The sequence below is a fragment of the Saccopteryx leptura genome, chromosome 2 (assembly GCF_036850995.1).
Source record: "Saccopteryx leptura isolate mSacLep1 chromosome 2, mSacLep1_pri_phased_curated, whole genome shotgun sequence".
NCBI lineage: Eukaryota > Metazoa > Chordata > Mammalia > Chiroptera > Emballonuridae > Saccopteryx > Saccopteryx leptura.
In genome coordinates, this window is record NC_089504.1 from 332,004,604 (window position 1) to 332,022,198 (window position 17,595).

The window sequence follows — 17,595 nt, forward strand, 5'->3', positions numbered from 1 at the left end:
TTTATCAGGTGTGTTTGTAAATATTTTCTCAGTCTGTGCTTTGTTTTTATTTTCTTCTCTTTTTTCTAAAAAGGATTTTATTTATTTATTTGAGAGAGGTGAGAGAGAAAGAGAGAGAAGGGGGGAGGAGCAGGAAACATCAACTCCCACATGTGCCTTGACCAGGCAAGCCCAGGGCTTTGAACCAGCGACCTCAATGTTCCAGGTCGATGCCTTATCCACTACCATCACAGGTCAGGCTCTTTTCATTTTCTTAGCAGCGTCTTAGACCAGAAGTTTTTAGTTTTTATATTTAATTGATTTTAGAGAGAGGAGGGGGAGGAATGGGAAGCATGAACTCATAGTTGTTCCTTCTCATATGTGCCTTAACTGGGCTTCTAGGTAAGCTTAGTATTTCAAACTGACAACCACAGCATTCCAGGTCGATGCTTTATCCACTGCACCACCACAGGTCAGGCAGTATGCACTGTTTTATTTATTTTATTTTATTTATTGATTTTAAAGAGAGGAGAGAAAGAGAGAAGAAAGGTAGTAAGGAGCAGGAAGCATCAATTCATAGTAGTTACTTCTCATATGTGCCTTGACTGGGCAAGCCCGGGGTTTAGAAATGAGGACCTCAGCATTCCAGGTCGATGCTTGATCCACTGCGCCACCACAGGTCAGGCAATATGCAATATTTTGATTATTATAGCTTTATAGTAAATCCTGAAGTCAGGTGTTATTAATCTTTTGAATTTGTTTTTCTCCTTCCATAATGTGTGGGCTGTTAGGATCTTTTGCCTTTTCATATAAACTTTAGAACTAGTTTGTTGATATCTACAAATCTATTGGCTGTGAAATAGTATCTTGTTATGGTTTTGATTTGCATTCCCCCAAGAACTAATGATAGTATTTTTTTTATATGCTTATTGGCCTTTTGGAGAAATGTCTATTCAAGTCCTTTACCAAATTAAAAACTTTTTTTTTAATTAAAAAAATTTTAATTGTAGCCTTGGCTGGTTGGCTCAGCAGTAGAGCATCGACCCAGTGTGTGGAAGTCTTGGGTTCGATTACCAGCCAGGGCACACAGGAGAAGCACCCATCTTCTTCTCTACCCTTCCCCCTCTTTTTTTCTGTTTCTCTTCCCCTCCTGCAGCCAGCGCTCTATTGGAGCAAAGTTGGCCCGGGCGCTGAGGATGGCTCTGTGGCCTCTGCCTCAGGCGCTAGAATGGCCCTGATTGCAACAGAGTAATGCCCCAGTGGGCAGAGCGTTGCCCCCTAGTGGGCATGCGGGGTGGATCCCAATCGGGTGCATGCAAGAGTCTCTCTGCCTCCCCACTTCTCACTTAAAAAAAATACAAAAAAAAAAAGAAAAAGAAAAAAACATTTTTAATTGTAAAATACACAATTTACTCTCATGCTTTATTTATTTTTTTTGGACAGAGACAGAATCATAGAGAGTGACAGACAGAAAGGGAGAAAGATGAGAAGCATTAATTCTTCGTTGCAGCTCCTTAGTTTTTCAGTGATTGCTTTCTCAGATGTGCCTTGACCCAGGGGGGCTCCAGCAGAATGAGTGACCGCTTGCTCAAGCCAGCAACCTTGGGCTTCAAGCCAGTGACATTTGGGCTCAAGCCAGCAATCACGGGGTCATGTCTATGATCCCATGCTCAAGCCAGTGACCCCTCGGTCAAGCTGGATGAGCCCATGCCCAAGCTGGTGACCTCGTGGGTTTTGAACCTGGGTCCTCTGTGTTCCAGTTCGATGTTTTATCCATTGCGCCACTGCCTGGTCAGATCTCTTACCCTTTTTTAAAAGATTTTATTTATTGATTTTAGTAGGGGGGAGCAAGATCATAGTTGCTTCACTTTAGTTGTTCATTGATTGCTTCTTATATGTGCCTTGACCAGACAAGCTTAGGGTTTCTTTTTTTTTTTTACTTATTTATTTATTTATTTATTTTAACAGAGACAGAGAGTGAGTCAGAGAGAGGGATAGACAGGGACAGACAGACAGGAACGGAGAGAAATGAGAAGCATCAATTATTAGTTTTTCATTGCATGTTGCAACACCTTAGTTGTTCATTGATTGCTTTCTCATATGTGCCTTGACCGCGGGCCTTCAGCAGACCGAGTAACCCCTTGTTGGAGCCAGCGACCTTGGGTCCAAGCTGGTGGGCCTTTGCTCAAACCAGATGAGCCCACGTTCAAGCTGGCGACCTCGGGGTCTCGAATCTGGGTCCTCCACATCCCAGTCCGACGCTCCTTCCACTGCGCCACCGCCTGGTCAGGCAAGCTTAGGGTTTCAAACCAGTGACCTCAGCATTCCAGGTCGATGTTCTATCCACTGCTCTACCATAGATTAGGCCCCCACCCTTTTTTTTTAAGAGAGGAAGGGAGGGGGGAGAGAGAGAGAAACATCAAGTCATTCCACTTAGTTATGCTATTGATTGCTTCTCATAATGTACTCTGACCAGGGTTTGAACTTGTGGTTTTGGGGGTTGAGCCAGTGCCCTTGAGGTCAAGCTAGTGCCCTCAGGATTGACATCCCTGGCATAGAGACAATGAACCTAGGCTTGAGCTGGTGACCCTGGGATTGAACCAGTGACCTTGGTGCTCAGGGATGATTTTTTATCCACTGTACCAGTGGCCAGGGCCATTTTACCCATTTTTTTTTTTTTAAGATTTTGTTTACTGATTTTAGAGAGAGGATAGAGAGAAAGGGGGAGAGGAATGGGAAGCATCAACTAATAATAGTTCTTCCCTGTATATCGCTTGGGTTTCCAACCAGTGACTTAAGCATACCAGGTGGGTGCTTCATCCACTGCACCACCACAGGTCAGGCTCATTTTACTCATTTTTAAGTGTACTGTTCAGTAATGTTAAGTACACGCACCTTGTTGTTCAACCAATCTTCAGAACTCTCCTCATCTTATAAAACAGACTCTACACCCATAAAAGAACTCTCCCCTTTTTCTAGACATTGACAACTACTCTTCTACTTTCTGTTTCTATAAATTTGCCTAATCTAGATGCCTGATATAAGTGGAATCATATAGTGTTTGTCTTTTGTGATTGATTTATTTCACTTAATGTTATTTCTTCATGGTTTGTTCATGTTATATCTTGTATTAGAATTTCTTCTTTAAGGACAAATAATACTCAATTGTATGTATATACCACATTTTGTTTATCCATTCAGCTCTCAGTGGACAGTTCCACCTTTTAGACATTATGAATAATGCTATCTCTTCAAGATCCTGATTTTAATTCTTTTGGGTATATACCCAGGAGTGGAATTTCTGGTTTATATGATAATTCTTTTCAGTTTTTTGAAAAGCACTCCCATTTTCTCATCTTTAAATGGGACTAATAATAACTATATATGTGGCAGTGTTCTTAGGTTTAGAGATAATACCTATGAAGTGCTGATCACTTGCCTCATATTTAGTTATGTTTAATCAATGATATTGCCATTTTTAAAAACAATAAATTAGTAGGTGAGTTGAACGCTTTTTTTGCTAAAAACCAAACAGTTTTTGTATATTATGAGTTTCTTTATTCTTTTTAAAAAAATTTTATTTGTTGATTTTAGAGAGCGAGAGGAAAGGAGGGAGAAAAAAAGAGAGAAACATCAGTTTTTTTGTTCTACTTATTCATGCATTCATTGGTTGTTCTTGTATATGCCCTGACCAGGGATCAAATGTACAGTCATGGTGTATTGGGGTAATGCTCTGAGTTATATGGCCAGGGCAAGGTTCTTTATTCTTTTTTCCCCTTATGAGTACTTGGCTCTTAGAGTGCCTCTGCATATAAGATACAGTATTGTTCAAGAAGAGATCTCTCTGGTGTATTTGCCATGGCTTCTTACATGGATAACATTCTGGTTTTCTTATTGGAATTCCTCACAGCATGGGACACAGGTTGGGAGAGATAGTATGGTTTTTGGGTCAGCTGACTAAGACTGGACTCTGGAGGAAACTTGGTTGACTGACACTGGTCTCTTTCCACAGAGAAGAAAGCTTGATGCTGTGTATTACTATATGCGCAGTTTAGCTGCCAGCAACCCTATCCTGACTGCCAAGGAGAGTCTCATGAGTTTATTTGAAGAGACCAAACGAAAGGTGAGTGGGTATGCAGGCAGAATCATTCCTTCCTAGAAGAATGTTTCTCTTATTGGCTCTGTGTCCTTAAGGGGATGACTGATAATGTGCTCAAGGGGTCCCATTGGCTGTGCTGATGGGAATCAGTTCCTTTGCAGAACCAAACTCATCTTTAGGAAAGCTCTCTGGGGCTCTTGAGTGTGCATGTTCCATCTGCAGTAGTTTGTAGAATTAATAACATTTTATGAGACAAAGCAGATGGTATTCTAGTAGTATTGTGGATATTGGTTTTTTTGTTTGTTTTAACTCTGCTACTTTGGAACCCTGACAGTTTTTACTTGTTACAGTTTTGAGCAGTGAACTCAGGTGGTCTTTTTTTTTTTCTTTCTTTCATTTTTTAGAAAGGAGAGAGAGAGGGGGAGAGAGAGAGAAGAGAGAGAGAAGGGGGGGAGGAGCAGGAAGCATCAACTCCCATATGTGCCTTGACCAGGCAAGCCCAGGGTTTCGAACCAGCGACCTCAGCATTTCCAGGTCGACGCTTTATCCACTGCGCCACCACAGGTCAGGCCTGCACTGGTCTTTATTAGCTGAATTGCAGGAGAGTCTAAGCTTGTGTGTTTGTATGTTGTATAGGCAGAACAGATGGAAAAGAAGCAACATGAGGAATTGGAACTGAACCCTGACCAGTGGCGGAAAGGAAAGAAGTCTACTTTCCGGCATGTTGGAGATGACACTACTCGCCTGGAGATCTGGATTCATCCATCCCATCCCCGGGCCTCTCAGGGAATTGAGTCTGGAAAGGATTCTGAGCAGGAGAATGGGCTGGGTAGCCTGAGCCCCAGTGATGTAAGTTCTCAAGGATGATATAATGAACAAGATGAGCAAAGTAAGTGTGGTGTCCTGGTACAGGCAACTGTGAGAAACTGCAGTTATTGCATACTTCCCTTTATCTTTATTATGCACTTCCTTCTCTCACCACTATGTGGCACTGTAGAATTTAGTAAAAGTAATTTTTCTAAATGAAAATTTACTTAGTACAGTCAGTGGTGGGATTCAAATAATTTAACAGCTGGATCTCTACCCTAATGGCCATTTTAAATATAAAAATATGATATACCAAAAGGTAGTTTATTATTTCATGCATTTAATACTTAAATGAAAGACTATACTTTTAGGGATCATTTCTATAGTTTGTTAATACTTAAATGATAATAAAAGAGGTACATAAAATTAGATAAGAGCTTTAAAATATTAATGAAAAAATACTAAGTAATACTTGACAAAAAAATAGTAAACTGTTATTTAAGATATTTTCATTTTCTTTTTAAATTTTTTTCTTTTTCTTTTTTAAATTTTAACGTATGTGCAAAGCTTTACAAAGGATAAGAGTGAAGTAACATGTAGTTAACAAATTAGACAAATCACCTTTATTGAAAAGAATAGCTTGCCTGACCTATAGTGGCACAGTGGATAAAATGTTGACCTGGAGTGCTAAGGTCACTGGTTCAAAACCTCGGGCTTGCCTGGGGTAATGCTGGTGGTCGAGGCCAGGTAGGTTCACATTGGACTTGGGCAGATGGTAGAAAAAACTGCAGAGCCGGATAGGGTCAAGCCATACCCGTTTTTTTTGTTTGTTTGTTTTGTTTTTTTGTATTTTTCTGAAGCTGGAAACTGGGAGAGACAGACAGACTCCCGCATGTGCCCGACCGGGATCCACCCAGCACGCCCACCAGGGGCAACGCTCCGCCCACCAGGGGGCAATGCTCTGCCCCTCCGGGGCGTCGCTCTGCCGCGACCAAAGCCACTCTAGTACCTGGGGCAGAGGCCAAGGAGCCATCCCCAGCGCCCGAGCCATCTTTGCTCCAATGGAGCCTTTGCTGCGGGAGGGGAAGAGAGAGACAGAGAGGAAGGAGGGGGGGAGGTGTGGAGAAGCAAATGGGCGCTTCTCCTATGTGCCCTGGCCAGGAATCGAACCCAGGTTCCCCGCACGCCAGGCCGACGCTCTACCACTGAGCCAACCGGCCAGGGCCGCCATACCCGTTTAATAAAGTCTCATAACAGCAGAGAAGCACACAGGCAGAGGAAACCGCCTCTCATTTTTTAAATTTTTTTAATGAGAGAGACAGAGGGACAGATAGGAACAGACAGGTAGGAAGGGAGAGAGATGAGAAGCATCAATTCTTTGTTTGCTGCACCTTAGTTGTTCATTGATTGCTTTCCTTGACCGGGGTGGAGGTAGGGGTGGGGATGAGGAGACTGTAGCTGAGCCAGTGACGCCTTGCTCAAGCCAGTGACTTTGGGTTCAAGCCAGCGACCATGGGGTCATGTCTGTGACCCTGATCTCAAGCTGGTGAACCCATGCTCAAACCAAATGAGCCCACGCTCAAGCCTGTGACCTTGGGGTTTTGAACCTGGGTTCTTTGCCTCCCAGGGCAATGCTCTATCCACTGCGCCACTGCCTGGTCAGACTCCATATTGCTTCTTGACTGGTGTCCTCACTGGCAATTTTTCACCTATGGATGAAATGAACATTCCTATGAGTGCTTAGATGACGCTGTTGTGCAGATGAACGTTAAAAAAGAGTAAGGAATGCCTGACCAGGCAGTGACGCAGTGGATAGAGCGTCGGTTTGGGATGCGGAGGACCCAGGTTCGAGACCCCGAGGTCGCCAGCTTGAGCGCGGGCTCATCTGGCTTGAGCAAAAAGCTCACCAGCTTAGACCCAAGGTCGCTGGCTTGAGCAAGGGGTTACTTGGTCCGCTGAGGGCCCACGGTCAAGGCAGATACGAGAAAGCAATCAATGAACATCTAAGGTGTTGCAACGAAAAACTGATGATTGATGCTTCTCATCTCTCTTCGTTCCTGTCTGTCTGTCCCTATCTATCCCTCTCTCTGACTCTCTCTGTCCCTGAAAAAAAAAAAAAAAAAGAGTAAGGAGTAAGGAATGTAAATTTGTGATTTCCACAGTGGGTGGCTGCCCAGTCACCTACCTTAGAGAGAACTCTGATTACAAGTGCTAGTTAAACAACCAGTTCGCCGAAACTCAACAAAACATTAGGTACCGGTTCTATTGAACCTGTCTGAACCAGCTGAATCCCATCACTGAGTACAGTACAGTATTTTTTTGCTGCTTTGGTTTTGGGTCATCAATATGATGCTTTAGGATTCTGTGTGGGAGAGAGAGCATGGTAATTGGAAAACTACAAATGGCTGGTTCATTGTGCAGTGAGTGGTGAGGTATACTAGGACCAGATCTTGAATGGTCATGCAATAAATTATTTGACCATTATCCTGAAGGTGGTAGGAGGACTTATTGAATACTTTAAGTAGGGAAAAAACATGTCAGGTATGTATTGTAAAAGTATAACTCGGGCTGCTTGTGAAAAGTTTGGCGAAGAGTAAGACTAGAAATAAGAATAGTAGGAGGGTGCTGCAGTAATCCAAGATGTGAAAAGGATCTGAACCAGGAAATGGCTTTGGAGATGGGGAGAAATGAATGGATGTAAGGTATATTAAGGAGGTGGAATCCACAGGATTTGATTGGATATGAGAAAGTGGGGGAGAAGAGGGAGTCAAAAGTAGCCCCTGGGGTTTTGGCATAGAAACTGGGTGGGTGATGATGATCCGTTCTCTGAGATAGGAGATAAAGTTGGTTTTAGTGGAGTTGGTTTTAGGAGAAGGACGCTGAGTTTAGTTTTGGGCATGTGGAATTTCTTTTTTTTTTTTTTTTTTTGTATTTTTCTGAAGCTGGAAACGGGGAGAGACAGTCAGACTGACTCCCGCATGCGCCCACCGGGATCCACCCGGCACGCCCACCAGGGGCAACGCTCTGCCCACCAGGGGGCGATGCTCTGCCCCTCTGGGGTGTCGCTCTGCTGCAACCAGAGCCACTCTGGCGCCTGGGGCAGAGGCCAAGGAGCCATCCCCAGCGCCCGGACCATCTTTGCTCCAATGGAGCCTTTGCTGCGGGAGGGGAAGAGAGAGACAGAGAGGAAGGAGGGGGGGAGGTGTGGAGAAGCAAATGGGCGCTTCTCCTATGTGCCCTGGCCGGGAATCGAACCCAGGTCCCCCGCACGCCAGGCCGACGCTCTACCGCTGAGCCAACTGGCCAGGGCCTGGAATTTCTATAGTACATTGAAGTGGAGAGTTTTAGAGGCTAACCAGTATCTGAAGTTGAGGGGGAATAGTCTAAATCAGAGATGAAGATATTTGAAGATGTCCTCTTATAGATGATAATGAAGTCATGAGAGTTGATTCAGTCCTGTCAGGAGAAAACAATGATAAATAGGTGAAACATCTAAGAAAGAAAGGAAATAGATGGCAGAGAGAGTTCCTTGCAGAGGATAGGACGGAAGTAGGATTCAGAGCACAAGTGAAGGGATTAACCTGAAAGAAGGTGACAGATCCCTTTTTCTTATGCTTGAGGGAAAGGAAGAATATAGATCATTGGGTTCACAGATAGGTTTGTGGGTATTATAGGAGGAAGATGAGGGAGGCCCTTTTTTTTTTCTTTTTGTACTTTTCTGAAGCTGGAAACGGGAGAGACAGTCAGACAGACTCCCGCATGCTCCCGACCGGGATCCACCTGGCACGCCCACCAGGGGGCCATGCTCTGCCCCTCTGGGGTGTCGCTCTGTTGCGACAAGAGCCACTCCAGCGCCTGGGGCAGAGGCCAAGGAGCCATCCCCAGCGCCCAGGCCATCCTTGCTCCAATGGAGCCTCGGCTGCGGGAGGGGAAGAGAGAGACAGAGAGGAAGGAGAGGGGGAGGGGTGGAGAAGCAGATGGGCGCTTCTCCTGTGTGCCCTGGCCGGGAATCGAACCCGGGACTTCTGCACGCCAGGCCGACACTCTACCACTGAGCCAACCGGCCAGGGCCGAGGGAGGCCCTTTTTGATGTTTTCTGTTTTCTCTTTCATGTTGGAGGCTTGGTTGTCTGCTAACAATGAGTCAGAATGGGATAGTAGGACATTTCCTTTGTGTGTGGTTTAATTTAAAATTTCCATTTATCTTCCTATATTATTTTTGGTTTGTAGCAGTTTTCTGGATGGCTTGAAAAATAGTCATTGCATATAAATGAAATTACTAACTTTCTATGTCCCATAGAGTGGATGACTCCTGTATGTTAAGATGCTTCTAAGGAGTTGCTGCAGTAGAAGACTCCTTCACTGTTGCACTCTTTTAGTTTGGATATTACAGTTTCTAGACGCCTATTTCAGTAAGAGATAAATTGTTCTATTCAATTACACTTGATCTTAGCCAGAAGGCTGAGAAGCAGTGTTCTATTGGATTAGCTTCACTGTCAAACAACCTTTAAAATGAAAGCAATAGCCCTGACCACATGGTTCAGTTATTAGAGCATCATCCTGACAGGCAAAGTTTGTGGGTTCCATCCCATGTCAGGGCACATACAGGAACAGATCAGTATTTCTGCCTCTCTCTTCACCTCCTCCAGAATCAGTCAGTAAATAAAATGGATGCAATGACAATATGAGAAAGCATTTTATGGCTTTCTTTGGACTAGGCCTAAAGGTTGGGGAATATCCTTCATAAAGGTTATAACTAATCTTTTTTAGATCTTGCTCTTCTGTTAGGTTATTTATTTATTAGAGAAAGAGAGACAGGAAAGGAAAGAGATGAGAAGCATCAACTTGTAGTTGCGTCACTTTCGTTGTTCATTGATTGCTTCTTACTCGTGCCTTGACTGAAGGGTTCAAGCTGAGCCAGTGTCCGCTTGCTTAAGCCAGTGATCATTGGGCTTAAGCCAGTGACCTTGGGCTCAAGCCAGTGACCATTGGGCTCAAGCCAGAGACCACAGGATTATGTTGATGATTCCACACTTAAGCCGATATGCCCTCACTCAAGCTGGTGACCTTGGGGTTTCAAACCTGGGACCTCAGTGTCCTAGGTTGACACTCTTATCTACTGTGCCACCACCAGTCAGACTTATTTATCTATTTAAAATATTGGTTTTGCTATTTACTTGTATTTTTTTAAGATTTTATTTATTCATTTTAGAAAGAAGACAGAGAGAGAGAGAAGGGTGGAAGGAGCAGGAAACATCAACTTTCATATGTGCCTTGACCAGGCAAGCCCAGGGTTTCGAACCAGCAACCTCAGCATTCCAGGTTGACACTTTATCCACTGCACCAAGCCAGACTTACTTATTTGTGTGTGTGTGTGTGTGTGACAGACAGCGACAGAGGGACAGATAGGGACAGACAGACGGGAAGGGAGAGAGATGAGAAGCATCAATTCTTTGTTGTGGCACCTTAGTTGTTCATTGACTGCTTTTTCATGTGTGACTTGATGGAGGGTGGGGGGGTGGCTATAGCAGAGCGAGTGACCCCTTGCTCAAGGCAGCGACCTTGGGCTCAAGGCAGTGACCATGGAGTCATGTCTATGATTCCACGCTCAAGGCAGCGACCCCACGCTCAAGCTGGTGAGCCTCTGCTTGAGCCAGTGTCCTCAGGGTTTCGAACCTGAGTCCTCCACGTCCTAGTCTGACGCTCTATCCACTCCACTACTGCCTGGTCTGCCCAGACTTACTTATTTTTTAAGTAATGTGTTTATAAGCTTGAATTTTTGTTTATTTATTTTTTTGTGTGTGAGACAGGGAGACATAAGGGAGAGAGATGAGAAGCATCAACTTGTTGTTGTAGCACTTTAGTTATTTATTGATGGCTTTCTCATATGTGCCTTGCCCCCGGAGGGGAGTGGTCTCCAGCTGAGCCAGTGACCATAGGGTCATGTCCATGATCCCACGCTCAAGCCGGCGACCCTGCACTCAAGCTGGTAAGCCCACACTTGAGCCAGTGACCTCAGGGTTTCAAACCTGGGTTGTCAGCGTCCCAGGTTGATGTTCTATTTATTGTGTCACCACCTGGTCAGGATGTATTTTTTTTTATTCTCTGCGTCTCAGAGAAGACATTTCAACATGTGGGCTGTCATTGGATCCTTTATAATTTTATTTTATTTTATTTTATTTATTTTATTTTTTTTCATTTTTCTGAAGCTGGAAACAGGGAGAGACAGTCAGACAGACTCCCGCATGTGCCCGACCGGGATCCACCCGGCACGCCCACCATGGGGCTACGCTCTGCCCACCAGGGGGCGATGCTCTGCCCATCCTGGGCGTCGCCATGTTGCGACCAGAGCCACTCTAGCGCCTGAGGCAGAGGCCACAGAGCCATCCCCAGCGCCCGGGCCATCTTTGCTCCAATGGAGCCTTGGCTGCGGGAGGGGAAGAGAGAGACAGAGAGGAAAGCGCGGCGGAGGGGTGGAGAAGCAAATGGGTGCTTTTCCTGTGTGCCCTGGCCGGGAATCGAACCCGGGTCCTCCGCACGCTAGGCCGACGCTCTACCGCTGAGCCAACCGGCCAGGGCCTATAATTTTATTAATTAATTTTTTTTTCAGACAGAGGGACAGATAGGGACAGTCAAATAGGAAGGGAGAGAGGTGAGAAGCATCAATTCTTCATTGTGGCACCTTAGTTGTTCATTGATTGCTTTCTCATATGTGCCTTGACCGGGGGCTACAGCAGACTGAGTGACTCCTTGCTCGAGCCAGCGACCATGGGCTCAAGCTGGTGAGCCTTGCTCAAACCAGATGAGCCTGCACTAAGCTGGCGACCTTGGGGTCTCAAGTCTGGGTCTTCCGCGTCCCAATCCAATGCTCTATCCACTGCGCCATCACCTGGTCAGGCTATTAATTATTTTTAATCATACAAATACTATGTGAATATATTCTTAAATGAATCTTTTTAAAAAATTGATTTTAGGGAGACAGACAGGAAAGGGGCAGAGAAAGAAGCATTCATTTGTTTCACTTATTTGGGCATTCACTGGCTGCTTCTGTATGTGCCCTGACCTGGACTTAGAACCTGCAACCTTGGTGTTTTGGTACTGAGCTAACCGGCCAGGGTTGTGACTCCCTCTCTCTCTCTCTTTCTATACACACACACACACACACACACACATATGTATATATGTATATATATATATATATATTTTTTTAATTATTATTATTTTTTTTGTATTTTTCCAAAGCTGGAAACGGGGAGGCAGTCAGACAGACTCCCGCCAGGCATGCCCACCAGGGGGCGATGCTCTGCCCATCTGGGGCATTGCTCTGCTGCAACCAGAGCCATTTTAGTGCCTGAGGCAGAGGCCATGGAGCCAACCCCAGTGCCCGGGCCAACTTTGCTCCAATGGAGCCCTGGCTGCGGGAGGGGAAGAGAGAGACAGAGAAGAAGGAGAGGGGAGGGGTGGAGAAGCAGATGGGCGCTTTTCCTGTGTGCCCTGGCCGGGAATCGAACCCGGGACTCCTGCACGCCAGGCCGACGCTCTACCACTGAGCCAACTGGCCAAGGCTGTGACTATATTTTTAGTAAAAATTTCAAACAGCCTGCCCTGTGGTGGTGTAGTAGATAAAGCGTCAATCTGGAATGCTGAGGTCGCCATTTCAAAGCCCTGGGCTTGCCAGTCAAGGCACGTACGGGAAGCAACTATGAATTGACACTTCCCAGTCCTGCCCCCACCCCTTTCTCTCTTTCCTCTCCCTAAAAATGAATAAATAAAATATTTTTAAGAAGTTTCAAATAATTATAGTTGTATGTAGAGTAAAATGTAATTTTGCTTTCTGAACTATTTGTGAAATATATATATTTTCAGCCTATACATCGTTTTTGAGTAATTACTTCCTTTAATTTTTTTACATTTACATCTGTGGGTTTGGGCTTTTAGTTCTAGACTACCGGCACTTGAGGTAGGAGTCTGCAGTTTCATAGCTCTTCGCTTATCTAGTCAGGAAACCACACTGCCTTTATTCACCTGCTTTCCCAAGCCCAGCTCAGCTTTCCATCTTATTTTCATGTCTTACATTAGGCCCCAGGAAGTCAACTTGCTTTCTCTGTTCCTCAGAACATAGTTGTTGAGAGGGAATTTATTCACATATATTTGCATGATAGGCATTGGGGATATAGGAATTAAAACAACTAAAAATGATCTTTAACTTTAGGGAGCACACTCAGTCATATAGGGAAGACAGTAGAAACTTAAATATATGATTATAATGCAGTGTGCCAAGTGCTATGATAAAGGCAAACATGAGAGGTTATGGGAGCCTGCAATTAGAGCACCTAATCTGGGCACATTTATCATTTTGCAGCTGAAGGACGATATAAGGGCATTTCCACTCTGAGGCATGAAAGCATAGGGAACTTCAAGTAGTTCACTATGGCTGGAAGCTAGGATGTAACAAGTACTCTTGCTTAGAGACTTGAGTCATTCTTTGCCGCTTCCTTTTCTGGACCCCCACATCCAGTCAAGAGCTATTAAATTTATCTCCTAAACAGACTTGGAATCCATCTACTTTTTTTTTTTTAAATTTTTTAAAATTAATTTTTAGAGAGGAGAGTGAGAGAGAGAGGGAAAGAGAGAGAGAGAGAGAAGGGGGAGAGAGGAGCAGGAAGCATCAACCCCCATATATGCCTTGACCAGGCAAGCCCAGGGTTTTGAACCGGCAACCTCAGCGTTCCAGGTCGACGCTTTATCCACTGCACCACCACAGGTCAGGCCCATCTACTCTTTTCTATTTCCATTCCCACTATCCTAGTCCAAGCTGTTATTTTAGTAATCTACAGATTATTGAAAGAAGTTCTTTTTTTTTTTAATTTTTAAAATTAATTTATTTCAGAGACAGAGTGAGAGTCAGAGAGAGGGATAGACAGGGACAGACAGACAGGAACGGAAAGAGATGAGAAGCATCAATCATCAGTTTTTCATTGCAACACCTTAGTTGTTCATTGATTGCTTTCTCATATGTGCCCTGACCGCGGGCCTTCAGCAGACCGAGTAACCCCTTGCTCAAGTCAGCGACCTTGGGTCCAAGCTTTTTGTTCACACCAGATGAGCCCCGCGCTAAAGCTGGCAACCTCGGGGTCTCGAACCTGGGTCCTTCCGCGTCCCAGTCCGACGCTCTATCCACTGTGCCACCGCCTGGTCAGGCTGAAAGAAGTTCTTAATGGCCTTTCCTCATTTATTCCTCGTCCTCCGGAGACCTTTTTTTTTAGAGACAGTAACCCATGTGAGCTTCCAAGTACACATTTCTGATCATGTCACTTCCCTGCTTGAAAATCTTTTTCCTCGCTGATCTGTGGTGATGCACTGGATAAGGTGTTGACCTGGAATGCTGAGGTTGTCGGTTTGAGACCTGGGGCTTGCCTCATCGAGGCACATACAAGAAGCAACTGTGAGCTGATGCTTCCTGCTTCTCCCTCCCCCTGCCTTTCTCTCTTTCTCTCTCGTCTCTGTAAAATCAATAAATAAAATCTTAAAAAAAAAAAAAGAAAATCTCTCCCCCTGCACCTGAAAGTCTTTAGTTATATCTGTTTCCTCTTCAAATTAAGTCCAAAATCCTTAGATTTTTTTTGGCCCCACATGATTTATCTCCTGATTTTTCTAACTTTATTTTTTACTCTCTTCCACTCTTTGTTTTTATTCTCCAGCCATACTGGCTTCTTCCTTGAAGGGCCCAAGCTCTTTTCTGGCACTTTGGCTGTTGAACATTCTCTGTGTGCAATGTTCTGCTCTCTTTATCAGTCCCATTCTTTCTTACCCTTAAATCCTCAGCATAGCCCTGGCCGGTTGGCACAGCGGTAGAGTGTCGGCCTGGCGTGCAGAAGTCCCGGGTTCGATTCCCGGCCAGGGCACACAGGAGAGGCGCCCATCTGCTTCTCCACCCCTCCCCCTCTCCTTCCTCTCTGTCTCTCTCTTCCCTTCCGGCAGCGAGGCTCCATTTGGAGCAAAGATGGCCCGGGCGCTGGGGAAGGCTTTGTGGCTTCTGCCTCAGGCACTAGACTGGCCTGGATGCAACAGAGCGACGCCCCAGAGGGGCAGAGCATCGCCCCCTGGTGGGCATGGCGGGTGGATCCCGGTTGGGCGCATACGGGAGTCTGTCTGACTGCCTCCCAGTTTCCAGCTTCAGAAAAATGAAAAAAAAAAAAATCCTCAGCATAAATATCACTTCCAATTTCAGGGAAGCTTTTCTTAATCCCTGAGCCTGCCTGTGTCCCATTTCTAATATCACATTTCTTATTAAGTAATTTTAGGTGCTTTTATTGTTGATTAAGGTCTCTTCCTTGCTAGATTCAAAGTTCTGTGAGAGTGGGGTTTGTATCTACATAGTTTTCACTGCTTTATCCCCAGTGCCTACATATAGAATATTCTAAATAAATTTTAACTGAATATATAAGTGGGAAGAACAGTGAGGAATGAGGCTGGAGGATAGGAGGGGCCAGATCCTTTATAAATATTGAAAATTTTCAAGGATTGAGGATTTTAAGCAGGGGGATGACATAATCAGGTTGTGTAATGATCACTCTTTTCAGTACTTCTAATATTGGAAAGATTTTTTGTTTTTAAAGAGAATTTTAAAAATTGCAGAAGTAGCCTGACCAGGCGGTGGCACAGTGGATAGAGCATTGACCTGGGTCGCTAAGGACCCAGATTTGAAACCCTGGGGTTGCCAGCTTGAGTGCAGGCTCACCAGCCTCTCCTGTGTGCCCTGGCCGGGAATCAAACCCGGGACTTCTGCACGCCAGGCCGACACTCTACCGCTGTGCCAACCGGCCAGGGCTATGCTGAGGATTTAAGGGTAAGAAAGAATGGGACTGATAAAGAGAGCAGAACATTGCACACAGAGAATGTTCAACAGCCAAAGTGCCAGAAAAGAGCTTGGGCCCTTCAAGGAAGAAGCCAGTATGGCTGGAGAATAAAAACAAGCTGGATCACCGGCTTGAGTGTGGAATCATAGACATGACCCCATGGTCGCTGGCTTGAGCAAAGGTCACTGACTTGAAGCCCCAGGTTCCTGGCTTGAGCCCAAGGTCACTGGCTCGGCTGGAGCCCCTGGGTCAAGGCATCTACGAGAAAGCAACAAAAAACTAAGTTGCTGCTTCTCATCTTTATCCCTTCCTGTCTGTCTCTGTCTGTCTCTCAAAAAAAGAAGATTGCAGAAGTAATCCCAATTTATTATATCTCAAACAAAAATGTACTTAAAGTTTAAAGTTACAGTCACATGTTCTTGCCTTCAGAGACACTACTATTAACTATTTGATGTTCTTCCAGACCTTTTTGTAAGCATTTATACATGTGTATATATCCACATATATCTGTAGACACATGGAATACATTTTTAATAAAATGGGGTAATACTGTATATACTAATCTGCAGTTTGCTTTTTTAAATTATCAATTGGACTTACAGTCAGTTCTGTTATAATGTAACATATATTTTGAAAAATCACTGCACTGCAAAATCATACAATAAAAACCACAGAGCTTATGAGGAAAATGGGGTTAGGGGAACAACACTCAAAAACTTCTTCAGTGACATTAAAAAAAAGATATAAACCTATTAAAACAGTTGTACAATTTTATACATGTTCATTGGTTAAAAAAATAATGTAAATACTGTCTTGAAAAAATAAGAAGTTTACCTGTAGATGGGGGCTTAGAACGATTGCAGCTTCTGAGTTATGGAAGGGGTGAAAGGAGGTTTATTGGATGTTAGATGGGCAGGTGTAACACCAGATGTAGATAGGTGTGGCTCATAACATGAGTTCATGTGGCGAACTGTGGTAGCTGTTGTGTGTATTCCTGTGCAGCTCAGTTTAATTCAGTTGAGTACAGTTTTCTTTGTTCATCTGGTGTTTCGCATCAACAAAATTACACATAAACAAATGTAAAATTTGTGTGATGGTCATATTGTTCCCTAATATATTGATCATAAGAGAATAAATTCACATTTTCAAAACAAGCATTATAGCAGAACTGACTATATTTCTACTGTCTAAGAATATAGTTTCTTAGTATGTTTCTTTTTTTTTCTGAGAATAAGTTTATTAGAGCTGGGGACCGTGAAACAAGGAAGTGCTTAGAATAGAAGAAGCTACTGGAGAGAGACTACATAGGGCCACTTTGGCTCATTGGGAAGTCAGAAAAAGGACCCTTGGAGGCAGGTTCAGGGTGTTAGCCCAGGATGAAATGCCACTGCTCACTGCTTTCCTGGTTGCCAGTCTTCTGAAGACCCTTAGAGTGCAGGAAATGCACACCTGTGGGGGACAAAATGGGAGAGGGAAAGAGGCAGGCATACTCCCTGAGTAGTGAGTCTCTTAGTATGTTCTTAATATGGCTATATAATACTCCATTATAAAGATGTATATCATTTATTTAACTCGTGTGTAATTTAAATACTTGCTGTACAATGCTTGTTCATGTTAGCTGTCCTTTTTGGGTGATTAGCCTTAATAGGGATTGTTACTTTGACAACAACTAGAGAGTTTCTAGAATAAATTACTAAAATTCAGATTTATGGTTATTTTTTTAAATTTTTTATTGTTATTTTTTTACAGAGACAGAGAGTCAGAGAGAGGGACAGACAGGGACAGACAGGAACTGAGAGATGAGAAGCATCAATCATTAGTTTTTCGTTGCCCGTTGCAACACCTTAGTTGT

General features: G+C 44.2%; 1 protein-coding gene across 7 annotated transcripts in view; it reads left to right on the forward strand.

The window, feature by feature from the left end:
• Positions 1–17,595, forward strand: part of SMG6 (SMG6 nonsense mediated mRNA decay factor) — a 285,008-nt gene that overhangs the window by 18,972 nt on the left and 248,441 nt on the right. For all 7 annotated transcript variants that reach the window (XM_066363488.1, XM_066363494.1, XM_066363493.1 and 4 more), the window contains 2 exons: positions 3,992–4,102; positions 4,715–4,927. In XM_066363488.1, the coding sequence (XP_066219585.1) occupies positions 3,992–4,102; positions 4,715–4,927 (324 nt within the window). The remainder of the gene's footprint in view (positions 1–3,991; positions 4,103–4,714; positions 4,928–17,595) is intronic.